The sequence below is a fragment of the Ruditapes philippinarum genome, unplaced genomic scaffold, assembly GCF_026571515.1.
Source record: "Ruditapes philippinarum isolate M1 unplaced genomic scaffold, ASM2657151v2 ctg1542_1_1_1_1, whole genome shotgun sequence".
NCBI lineage: Eukaryota > Metazoa > Mollusca > Bivalvia > Venerida > Veneridae > Ruditapes > Ruditapes philippinarum.
The window spans coordinates 49,113-63,213 of NW_026866829.1; the positions used below are offsets into that span (position 1 = coordinate 49,113).

A 14,101-nucleotide genomic window follows, 5' to 3' on the forward strand; every position below is an offset into this window, starting at 1 on the left:
TGATGCTAATTTCATTGCCGAGTTTACATAGTAACCTACCAACTACAAACTATTAATATTAAAATGTTTATTCTAGTTTATATTGTTCCAAATCAGTTATTACTCTTTTAAAAGCATTTCAAACATTTTATATGGTAATAATATATGGTCAAATATTAGCTTAAAACTTTGTTTGTATTATATAAGAACTTTCCCATGTGGAACTTCACATTTTAAACAGAATTTTATTGTTCAAAATTAAGTGATTTTATGGACTGTATTAAAATTTGGTATGTTAATATTAGTGAACTGAATCTCCAGTGAAATTGTTTACATAAAAAACTATTTAAACCACATTTATTCATATAATCTATTTACAGAGTGATCAAAATGCTAAAACTGAAATTGAAAATTGGATTTTGCTCTTTCTGTTTGTAGTTCAAAGACAAAATTATGTATTTCTACTGGCAAAAATTAATACAGATTTTTTTTAAATTTTATTAATTAGTTTTGACAAAGAATAAAACAAATAAATGTTAATCAAGGTTAGCTCTAAGAAATTTGTTCCATGAAACTAAAGTTCATCTTAGTATACTATTAAAGAGCTGCAAAGAAATAGATTTATGATATACATATTTTCTTCCTGGTCAAATATATATTGACTTCATAGTAAAAAGAGTGCAATCTTATCCAGCTATGTAACTGACACCAAGATAGTCTTTAATCTTAAAAGAATTGAAAGATTCAGCAGTTTAATTGCATGAAGATGCAAAAAAGAATGACCCTTAAAAAAACATTAAAACAGTCACTTCAGTTTATCATAATCAAACCTGAGAAAGGATTATCCAACAATGCTACATATTGGAAATGTTGTCACATTATATTTTTTAGATTTGTTAGTCTTTTTTCTTTACATTGGGACAATTTAATCTAATTACGTATAATAACAATCGTGAGCAAAAACAAACCACGTAATAGATACACAAAGTGTGCAACTTTTAACCCTCAACCAACTAGAACCAAAATTTACAAGCTATTCAAGTTTGCCATCAGTATAGAACCAGATCAGCTAGCACATGGGTGTAGTTTGACCAGGCTAGATACCGCTGGTATCTCTCAACGGACTGGTCCATTAGTTCAAAGCGGGGCAAATTCATTATCTAATTCAGCAGGTTCAAAGTTAGAAAATAATATAGGTTTTAACATTTATTTAACACTGCTATACAAATGGAGTGTTCGGGTCAATATTTATATAAACTGAATAAATAGAAAATGTCATTTCAAAACTTTAAACATCATAACGCAAACATTAAAAGGGGTCAGACTTAAAATGGGGAATTTCAAATATACAATGTACTATATAAATTTAAAAGAAGTCCCGTCATGTTGTTTTCATACCCTTAAAGAGTTTTAAAAAAGAAGGTTTTTACTTATTTGATACTCATAATAATTATAATAATGTCAAAATAGCAAAACATTGTCCATAATGATCCTGTGAACTTACTGAATGCTGTCACAGATTATAAACATACAACATTATTTATTCTACCTGAATTCTAATTATATACCTTTAAAGGCCCATTGACCCTGACATGCCTTTATTTTTATTTATCAAAAGTTTTTTTTATTTGGTGTTCTGTACTTAAGTTTTCAAAAAAATACTTATTGACTTAATTCCTGGACCATCTTTTGCTCCTGTTACTTTTTGGCAATTAGTACAGTTAAAGTGATTAAGTATTTTGTATGGAAGACAAACTACAACTTTGTTTACATTTAGCTACTTTTATGACAAACAATTTTACATTTGAAGCTATTAACTTCCTTCAGGTGTTTAGTACATGTATCTTAAATGCTTTAAAACCATTATACTACTGTTTGTCTTTCCTAAGAAAGAAAAAATATATTCATTTCTCAGGCATAATTTGCCTTTAAACCACAAACAAACCATCAACAATGACTGTATCATTTCATTTTATGTTGTCTTTTAATATTATTTTCATCTTCCATTTAATTTTATCAAACATATAAACAAGCATGAAAAGGTACCATAGTTTATTATAAGTTTCACCAAAATCCTATGCTTTTAGGAATAAAATGGTTAAGTTTAATGTATCAAAATTATCTTTGATATTAATTACAATAGTGATTTAAAACTATTTCTAAGTAATTTCTGTAATATATATATATATATATAGAAAATCTTAACAGAACCATAGAAATTATTTTTCCATAAATAAGCATTACCTAATTATAATGCATATAACATAAATGCACATTTATGATGTCACATCTGGAACAATACAAGATGTTCAACATGAAAAGTTGATCCAGTTGTATGTATTTCTTTGGTTGAAAATAACCATCAGAAAACTTACAGATATAAAATGAACTACAATACTGACCCATCAAACTTGCTCCCTTATTTTTCTTCAACATATCACCAAGTTTATTTCCAAGCACAGACTTTTTGTCATCATTTGACGATGTTGGCGATGATTGTTTTTCGGCATTTGCTTTCTTCATAGCATTGGCCATTTTCAGAAAAGCGGCCATTTTTTATGATTTATTTTTGTCACAAATTTAAAACTTCCAAACCAAACTGTTTATAACTTTCTGTATACAGTTTCCATTCTATAGACTAACGAAATAAATCCTGGTTTTAAAATTGCATATATAATAATTTTAATTACAATTAGCCAAAAATGACACTCGTTAACCGATTGTAAGCTACCTTTAACACTATTACAATTTAATACGTTGAATCAGCATGTACAAATCTACAATGGTCAAGTAGATATTATTATTGTAATCTGATTGAGTAGAATTCTTACACAATCGGAAATCAAAGGTAAAAACCTGCACAATGGCTTAAAGCTACATGGTGCCATAAATACTTAATTGAAACCTGACCTTGCTAAGTATATTAAATGCAATAATTGGCTGAGACAGAAGTTGAAATGGAGTCAATTCAAGTCTCCGTACTGGGAAAAAATCTTTTCTTGACCACTTCAAAAAGAGGTTTAAAGAGACATAATGGAACCAGCAGTTAAAAAGATTATACAAAATCTAATAACCATTAAAAAAAACTGAATCCAACTAATTCGAAATCCCTCTTGATCCATGCCAGGATTATCACAACCTTATAATGTTATTTAACATTATAGTCACTGTAATATTAAACTCCTTATCTTTAGTTTTTGAATAATTATCTTTGAAACTTCTTCATATAACACAAGGTAAGAATTATTCATATTAAATATCACTTCAGATTAAAACTGACCACACAAAATATGATCAACATTTAGATAAAAAAAAACAAAAAACATTAAATTTGTGAACGAAAAACAAAATTTTTTTTTTACTCAGTTTACTCAATAAATATCCAAAATATGTGAATTTAAAGTGAAAATGATTGCTAAACACTAAAACTTTGCTTAAGAAACCTTTGAAAAGCTCAGAAAAAAAGTTAAATTGTTTCCACTTTGGAAGGACTAAATAATTTGTTCCTGTCACAAGTAAGCTGCTATTGTTGCCGTGTTTAAACACTGGCTAGAGCAAATAGTTATAATGGCTCTTTGCAAAAACAACTTCTGTTTGGAAATGGAAATATAGTCAATTCCAACCCTTTTCAGTTGGTTTGAATGGACATTGATTTTCCTCTAATGTTTGAACTCATGCAAGAGCTTTATCGTCCGTATTGGGGTACTTAAGTAATCAACACTTCTTATTGTACAGAAAATGTTCAAGTAGTTTGAAAAAATTTTAATTGACCAAACTTTGGATTGATTTTTATAACAGTCGGATGGTAATTGAAAATTGGACTGTAATTGGAAATCCGTTGAAGAAGTTTATTGATCAAGATTAATTGGACTTTCAGTTGACGAAAAATTAAGAAGTCAAATTCTTCAGAATGATGGAGTTTGGAATTTTGAAAGTTGACTTTGTGATTACGAAGATGGACTTAAAAACTGTACAGGAAAAAAGCATGACTGATTTAGAACTAAGATGTTGGTGAGTAAATTTTTATAAAAAATTATGATAAATATTTCAGCTTTTTTTCTAATAAATAATTTTCCCTTTTTTATCTACCTCTCGCACCCTATTATGGAATAACATCTAATTTGTCATCTAAATTTAAGAACACATCAAAAGATCTCAATGACAGCTGTTTGCAAATGTCACGAAAGGTAGAACAGTTGAAAATACAATTATATCCCCTGCACTACTCTGGGGAGGGATTGAGGGTTGGGATTTCAATTACTAGTCAATTATCATTTAATTAATTTCTTGAAATATTTGAGAACTATTCAGGTAAGGTCCCCCTTTTTTACAGCAAAACAAGTACATCTTCAAGCAGTCTTTTGAATGGCTCTTAAAACTGACTGTTGTCTTTGTTTTAATTGTTTTTATCTTGAAAGTCTTTAAATTAATAAATTAATAATAATTAATTTTTAACATGATACATTATAATTCAGTGGGGCTTATGCATTGGTCCAGGGATAGGCAGAGGGGACTATGAACCCAAACTGGGATTTGGCTGTTATACATGAATTTATATAATATTACATCAAGGTCTGTCTGGATATTATTATATGTTTTTCTCATGCCCGCCTCCCCCACCCCCTAGAAAATTATGAAGTTGCCAAACATCTTGAACATTCATTATTCCTTGTCAAAATTCTGTGACCACCTCTGGTAAAAGTCCTGTAAGCATGCTTGGAATTTGACTATAATTTTTAATATTTTTGCATCAATGATTGATTTCATTTATTCAAAAGTGTTATATTTCCTAATTCAAAGATACAAAATACATGACGTACACCAGTAAATGACAAAGAAGTAAAAATTTCATCAACACAGTTGTTCGTGTACCATTCCTTATTTTCACATTAATTAAGTAATAAATTTCATAAGAAAGAAAGGAAAATGGAAAATAATTTTAAAGAGTAATATTAATTTCTCATTCTGCGAAAAATAAGCTCAGCCCGAGTCTAGTAAAATTCTTTTCAGGCTACAATAAATTTTGGGAGAGTAGTCCGACAGTGTAGCAATGGTTTGAGGTCAGAAAAAAGTTGACTGAGGGAAAAATTGATTTTTTTAAGGTACCGGTATTGGCACAAAACTTTCCGAAATAATTTATATATAGAATAATCATTAAGGCCCCTTGTATTTATAATGACCAAGAAAGATTTGCATATTGATTTTTCTCCAAGAAAGCTATGACGCCAGACGGGTAAGCTAATTGAAATCATTTCTTGAGTTTCAGTCTTAGAATATCAGAAATAAATGTTAATCAAGTGATATCACTTTGCTGCATTATTTTCTCCAGATTTAAGTAAATTTGTAAAACATGGACACAACTTTGTTAGAATTTTCGGTGTAGTTAAAATTGTTTCGAGCTATTTGATATTTCATAAAAAGTTTTTCGTGCAGACTGATTTCTTTAAACTTATTCATGGTTGTTTCCCAGTAAACCTCTTGTGTGTACCATTTTTTTATTAAAGTACACATAATTTGTATTTTTATTGAAATTATCAGAAATGGATATCTGTTAAGACTGGGAATGGGTCTAATAATTTGGCTAAGTAACACCATGCAAAAAAAAGAAGAAGAAACTGAAACTATACATCATTCTTGAGTACAGTATTTTTTTTAAATAATTGGAATAAATATCTATGCCAGATATTGGAAATTTGGCCATTCACAAAACAAGACATACACTAAATCTTGTCAAAATTACTTTATAAGATTCAAGAAAAGTAAACAGGAACAAATCCAATGACAAAAAGAAATACAGTTTTTACAATTTTTTCAATGGCTTTCACTGTTAACTGTAAATAAACAGCAACATAACTAGAATATGAAGGATTGCTGAATTTGTACATATCAAACTTGTGTTAAAATTAACAGGACCTTCATTTCACAATTTTTTGGGCAGATATTCGGCCCCTCTACCTGCACCAGTATATTTGTTTTCACCTATTTTAAAAAAATTCTTCTCCAAAAACAATATAAATTTTACCTGCCTAAAGCAGATAACCCTTAACAGTATCATATTGGAATTTGCCTTTTGCAAAATACATTGTGCTTTAGTATTTTTGTTGACAGTCAAATTTCACTTTTTTCTTCAAACAAAGCGAAATTCCCCCTACCTGAGGGCCTTAGCCCCAGTCGCTTACAAGGTAATTAGGGCCCTGAAATATACTTTTCTACATTTCTGTTTTGACATGTAACAGGCCAACATATTGTATATTTTGACATTTTTCACAGGTTAAAAAATAAAAAAACATTTTTGAATTTTAATTTTTTTTTAAAAATATTAGAAAAAGAGCACCTACTACTGAGCATTGAAAGGGCTTGTATTGTATGTACAGACCCTCTGAGACGTCTCATGGCCTGACCTCGTTTCCTTGAATCCACATCCTTAACCTTCACCTCTGACCTTTTAGGTGACTTTGTATCAGAATTTGACTTCTGACCTTTGACATTTTTAGCATCAACATTGATTTTCAAATCCTTTTTGCTTTCAGATCTACTATCCTTTTGTAGTTTTGTTTCAGATTTTTTAGATTTCTCATTCACATTTTCCTTACTTGTAAACAATTCTTTACTTTCCAAATCAGCACTTTTCTTCATTTTTATTTCAGAATCCTTTATAAAAACACCATCAGATGGTCCGTTAGCCCTTTCTAATTTTGTCACCAATTCTGCTTTCTTTATCATACTTAACAAATAATTCCATCAAAGATCTACAAGCCTCCAGTTTTAATGACTTTAACGATTTTTGTTATATCACTGTCCAGTTACAAGTCGTCACAACCTGACACATGTGACGAAACTTTTTTCCGTATAAAATAAATGATACACATATCATATCAAGTAAGTTAATCTCGTTCAATAAAGTGACGGCTTTTGGAAAAATTCTGGCGAAGTTGATAATAGTCGGCTTGTAATTTGTACGGTCAAGAATAACCAATCATTAAATCAATAGATTAAGCATCCTTGAATATTGATGACCATAATATAAAGTAAGATTACAGGTTTACAACTACCCCTTATCACCTTTCACTTACACCTGTGTAATCTCGCCCATATCCTCCTTAATATTAAAATCATTTAAAAAGACAGATAAAAGTATTTAAGACAAGAGCGATTGTAAATTTTAAATTAGCATAATAATTTTACGCTCATGAAAAAGACCGAAGCTGAATCTCAAATTACAACTTCCGTCACTTTCCTACATCATTATTTTCCAAGATTTAAGGTAATTATGATAGTTAGAATTAAAATGGTGATTAAAAAATTATCGTGATGATGTAACAAGCACTATTCACTTCAGTATGTTATTATTAGTACATCACTTTGTATCACTTAATTAAGGTTGCTTAAATCATCATAATATTCCAATTATTATATTAATCCTGTGCACATTCCTGTTATACATGACTGTATTTTTTCTATTTGGACAGAATCTTTTTGTTAAGCTTATCAGAGAAATTTCATTTCCTTTTCCACAAGTTATATGAAGTCCAAACACAGCTTTTCAGTAAATATGAAAAACTATCCATAAATCATACAAATTTTGTTACTTTTGTAAAGTTTTATTTTAAAAAAGATATGAATATACTGACATTTTTCTTTAAAAACATTAATCCAGAATCCTCACCTACTGATACATGTATTAAATTTTTGATAATTGAATTATAAGAAATCCAATATCAGAAATTTTTCATCAGCTACAAATCTTCATACCAGAAGCTTTATTTCTTAATATCATATGAGAAATAACCATCCTAGTCAGAAATTTTTTATCACCATAACATTAAAATCAACAAGTATCCACTCTTTTATCAGCAATAAACGGTCTTCTGCTCACAGTCTTTTGCTCACAACTGCACGTGTATCCGTGTATCCTGTGTATGTGTATCGTGAACATCATTATAAATAGCCTCTTAACATGTTGATTGATGCTATAATGTCAAGATTTTCATTACACCTTGTCATCTTTCAATGCCTCATAGAATATCTAAACGTAATCTTGGGGTCAACAATTGACGGAGCCACTTAAACGCTGCTTGTTTCGCACACTTTACATGGCCATATCTTGCTCTTTAATGATTTCTATATCGGTATTTCTATTAATGATAAAACGGCAAGTCAAGTGGAACTTATTTATTCTGATAAAATCCTGTCAAGAAAATGTTATGACCCTATTTTATATGTTTCTATAATAGTTTCTACCCTTAAACAGCTCACTCTTAATTACAAGCAAGGAACAAATTATTGCTCAGAGATTTTACCATTTGGATGATGATTACATTAGTGTAAAGGTACATATTTAATATCTTCAATTTTGATTTGTTTTACTTATTTAATACTACCTGTTTTTGGAAAATTATTTATTATTTAAACCAGATTTGTATGTATTTAACTTTATTGTTGGTTTTTGTTTTTTTGTTTAGTTCTTTTGGGTTAACTAGTTTTTTGTGCATCCTTTTTTTTTAAATTTTGCGTGATTTTTTGTTTTTTAATTTATTTACTGAAACCAGATTTATGTCATTGAATTTGCTTTGTATTCAAATAAATTTATTGAAATATACATAACGCAAAAATACATCATCAACAATTTAACATATAACTATACAATTTGATTGAAACTTTTTTTTATAATTTGCAACATACGGTATATCAAATAAAAATAGTTAGAGGAAAATTTAGACCACCCTTAAAGTCAAGTTTTTTTATAATCACTTGTTAACAATATAAAGCAAATAAACTCATGACTGCTTAAAATATAAGAAGACAAAATGTCTGCAAAAAAAACAAGCATTTCAAACAAGCCCTTTGAAATTTCTTTCATATAAAATGCTAATTTAACCCTAAAATTTTCAGTTAGCTGATTTTATTCTTACCTATCAAGTAGTATTAACATCTTTAAGGTAATCATAAAATTTAGATTAACTTAATTATTCTCAATTTCTTCATAGTCTGTTTTGTTAAGTATTTACTTATTAGCAATTATATTAATTTCAGGGATAGATGTTAGGATAAACATTTTGGTCCTGCCCTTGAAAGGGAAAACCAGAAAATTAAAATCATTCACTTGCTCTAAAGACTTATTCATAGCCATTTCAAACTTTTGCGCACACTAGAACTCGGTCATTATAGGAATGAAGTTGAACAGAAAAGCATACACTATTTATATTTAATACAAGTAATTACAAAAAGTAAATTATAAAATTTAGGATTATTTTGTTAAAGTACAAAATCATGTAGCTTTGAAAAGCAGACCAGATTTATAACCTCTAAGTTATCATCAGAGATACCATAAAATAAACATGTCAATGTCAACAATTCTAAAATGAAAGAAGAAGTATCAACCAAACTAGTTCAAGAAAATCAAACTTAAGAAAAAATGTACTACGAATTTAAACAAGAGCTGTCGGTAGGACAGCAACGCTCGACTATTCTTAGTGCTTGATAGTAAAAAAAATGCTTGATAGAGTTACCTCCTCCTGTTTACAGGTTGGGGTCATGATGGTGAACAAGTGTGCAAAGTTTCAAAGCCATATGTCAATGGACTTTGAAAATATTTGAACTATTACAAAAACTTTAACGTAAATTCTAAGTCGAAAAAGGGGCATAATTCTGTCAAAATGCTTGATAAAGTTACCTCCTCCTGTTTACAGGTTGGGGTAATGATGGTGAACAAGTGTGTAAAGTTTCAAAGCCATATGTCAATGGACTTTGAAAATATTTGAACTATTACAAAAACTTTAACGTAAATTCTAAGTCGAAAAAGGGGCATAATTCTGTCAAAATGCTTGATAGAGTTACCTCCTCCTGTTTCCAGGTTGGGGTCATGATGGTGAACAAGTGTGTAAAGTTTCAAAGCCATATGTCAATGGACTTTGAAAATATTTGAACTATTACAAAAACTTTAACGTAAATTCTAAGTCGAAAAAGGGGCATAATTCAGTCAAAATGCTTGATAGAGTTACCTCCTCCTGTCTACAGGTTGGGGTCATGATGGTGAACAAGTGTGCAAAGTTTCAAAGCCATATGTCTATGGACTTTGAAAATATTTGAACTATTACAAAAACTTTAACATAAGTGGTTACGCCGACGCCGACGCTCGGGTGACTGCAATAGCTCTACTTATTCTTATCGAATAGTCGAGCTAAAAAAGTAAAATATTCAAGAAATATTCTACATGTCATGTTAAATTAATGACTGATTTTGCAATTTTTATCACTATATTTTTTACTGTGTATATTTTTACTACATCCGTGGTAACTTTTTTACCACTTTTTGGTAATTTACTTGGATTATTTCATTTTCAATTTTTATTTTTTAATATATAAGATCTGAGAGGAAGTCCATGCTCATGTTCTATATGACCTTGGAAAAACTTGTTGCCTATAATCTTTATTAAATGTTACAGTCATGACAAATTGACCGCTTAAATATTTACAATAAAATTTTACAGCCCTTCATTTGATAGATTTGTGTCTGAAGTAGAACATGAGTCAAGTGTTTATTAGCAATTTCAAGGGGAGCAATGAAATTTCACAAATGAGTGAAAAATTCCATCATAGATGATAAGCTTGACTCCTGTTGCAACAAGAATTCTTCATTATAGTGTCATGCCCAAATGTCACTTTTCTCTTAAACTTGACATTAAAGCTTTCATGATTTGTTTTTCAAACTACATGTATTTTTTTTTTTTCACTTAAAAAAAAAAAGATCATTTGCATGTCATAGATTATTATTCTTATTTTTTTATTTTTAATATATCACTTTATTTATTTTTGTTTTTGTTTTTTCTTATTTTCTACACAATAATTTTAACTCAAAAGAATGGTAATTTTTAAAAAAAAAACTTTTCTCATTTCTTTTAAAATTTTTTAGAAATCAAGAAGAACAAAGCATGGATCTTGACTATGACTAAATTTCAAGATGTGAATTCCAAAGCAAAATTTATTATGCCATGGAGTTATCTTACTTTATCCTGACCAACTCCTCAATCTAGGTAAGTATTCAAGTATTCACTTTATAATTCCTTTAATCTTTAAGGTATAGAAGCAATCCGTCAAGCTTTAAGGAACATATTCTATATTATTATCCAATCAAAAACACTGAACTTGTTTTACAAAGCATTCAAAGATATTAATTTAGTTACATTAACTAATTTAGTTATTTGATGCTGCAATAATGACACTATCTCCACACTACCATTTCCACTATTATAAGTTACAGTGACTGACAAATGAACAGTAAGTAAACATAGGTATATGTGTTACTAATGAATAACCTTTTGTCCCTAAAACCTACAATAATCAATTCTTCCGACATTCTAACAATAAATTTTGAGCAAATAAACGAAATCCACAAATTCTAATACAATGTAAACAGAGTAATTCTTAGTTAAATAAATTAGAGAACTGAGTCCACCTGATGTTAATTAAAAGTTATTTTTCAAGTTCTCATATCAAATCAATACGATACCGAAGTTCATAACCTCGGCAAGCTTAAAACAAGATTTACATTATCAAATTGCAAATATATCAAAATAATTAGCATATTTTATCTAAAAGCCATTTTGATACATTTTTCATCTTTTTCAATCAAGCAGCATAGGTCAGTCTGACGTTTTAATTATCTGATTGGTTTACTCAGTATAATGATTTTCAAATAAGCCAATGGTACAACTTTATTTCAAATCTGGTCTTAAAATCTCACTCTTTTTCATAACTGCACTGTACAAAACTGCATTTTTTATTCAGGGCCCATATATAATAATAACTCTACTGAATGTTCTTCAACCAGAAAAGCCAAGTAATGTAGCTAAAGATCAATCCTGTAAAGTTTCATAAAAATTGCATTGTTGGTATAAGAGGAGTAATCCGGACAAATTTTAAAAATTAAAATCATTAAAGGATCATTACTCTGACAATAATCATCAAATCGAAAAATGTTGATGAGATGCACAACTAGACTTAGTATTGAATATTCCTGTAAAGTTTTGATGAAAATGCACTAGTTTCTGAAAAGTAGCCCAAACAAGTAGTTGGCAACACACAAATAAACACCTTTTTTTTGAAGGGCCATAACTCTGCCAAAAATCATTTAAGTGGAAAACCTGTTTTATATGCACAAGTACTTGAGCTACTCACGAATCCTGAAATGTTTCAATGAAATTGCATTAGAAGTAGCAGAGATGTCAATAGTCCAGACAAACTTTGAAAATAAAAATAATTAAAGGCCCATAACTCTGACAAATATTATTGAACCAGAAAATGCCGACAATATGCACAACTAGACTTGGTACTGATCATTCCTGTAAAGTTTGGAAAAAATGCACCAGTAGTTTCTAAGGAGTAGTCCGAACAAGTTTTGTGATGGATGGACAGACAGACGGACATACAACAGAGATGTAATCCCTATTATCGCCACTACTCCAAAGAGGTGACACAAAAATAATGTGTTTTTTTTTAATTTTCTTTCAGGTTATCCATATGGCCACAAGAAAGAACACCTGTTATGTACTAAAAGTGTAGGTAGGAATTTCTATTTTCCTTTTTTATCTCTTTTATATATAATTTTTTGTATTCAATATAATGTAAAGAAATTTTTTTCAAAAAGTAGATAAGCAAATTAGGCGTCTAGGGTCGGTAAAACTAATCAAATTAATTTTAATAAATAAAATACATGATTCTAAAAGCACGCATTTTATTTTGGAGGAAAATGTTTCCACAAACCTAAATATCTATCCCAGATTTAAAAATTGAAAATTTTCTGACAGCATATTAAAGGGTCTGGGACTCCACTGAGGTTTTTTGATATGACGGAACTGGAAATATTTTTTCAAGATTAATGTTCTATTTGATGAAGGTCTAGACCAATAACTTGTGTGCAAAATTACAGGACATTCACTCACTTGGTTTTTCCAGCATAATTATTCAAATTTTGAAAAATGAATCAAAATTTCAATCAAATAGGGCTAAGAATAGCACAAAATACGATTTTCAATTTACTTCTAAGTATATTTCTTAACTATCTTTTACATATCTTTCTGATTTAATTGTCCTATTAAGTTTTTAGGCTTTTGGACTTCAGTGGAGTTCCTTTAAACAAAAATACTTCAATATGACTTCATGAAAAATGACCATTTGGTCAGCCACTTAAGAATATTGATCTTATTCTATTTTTGAAGATGTTTATTTGCTTATATTGTTTGATGTATATTGACAACAAACTTCACACATTGTGGTTTCTTTTGATCCAATATTCCATATGACAGAACTGCAAAGTTATAACAGATTAACAGCTCAGTACATTACTGACTTTAATTAAAACTTTTCTCGCTTCTATGATCCTGTTAAAATTTTGTCCAACTTGGGTAACTTATACTTCACCCTTTATGATAGTAAACACCAGTTTCATTTAATTAAGGGGTTAACCTTAAACCTGCTGAAGCCAAAATTTATTAATCTTTGTCTGGCCAACCTGCACACCAGGCTCTATACATGTACTGTTGGCTGACCTTGAACTTCTAATTTCATGGTGATATCTCCAAAATTGATAATGGAATTTTCATATTTTGGTTGTCATTAATAAAATGAGAATGTGTCACATTGTCTTAACATAAAAGTCTTAAATGTAACCTGTTCCATCCATCAATTCATTATAAAATTCTTTTTATAGAATGAAGACACAAACAGAAGAGATTGAAAAATATCAAGTTTTTTCTACTAACACAACACTCAAAGTTTTCGTCTTTAGCTTAACTATTTTTGGAAGACAAAAAATAGAGGTATTGTTACAGTCATTGCAGCATTCCCATTGTCAATGCCATCTGTAAACTTTAACATTGATCATTACTTTTTAAGTTGTTGGTGTACTCAGACTCTTCGCACTTGGCCCCAACAACCATTGGGACAAGACCTTCAAGTAAACCACACTAAACTTGACCTTTATTCATAAATGACCTTGACCTTACTTAAATTGACCTTAACTCATGTATGACCTTGACCCTCAAGGTCAAATTATGGAATTTTCACTGATTATTGCTATAATTGGCTGTAACTTTGTCTTGGTAATTAAACAATGGATTATCTTC

At 29.5% G+C, this 14,101-nt stretch overlaps 1 protein-coding gene across 1 annotated transcript in view; it reads right to left on the reverse strand.

The window, feature by feature from the left end:
* Positions 1-6,740, reverse strand: part of LOC132733828 (MYCBP-associated protein-like) — a gene marked incomplete at its 3' end in the record, with an annotated part of 49,680 nt that extends 42,940 nt beyond the window's left edge. The window contains 1 exon segment of the mRNA XM_060720546.1: positions 6,318-6,740. Coding sequence (XP_060576529.1) covers positions 6,318-6,702 — 385 coding nt within the window.
* Between the last annotated feature and the right edge of the window lie 7,361 nt (positions 6,741-14,101).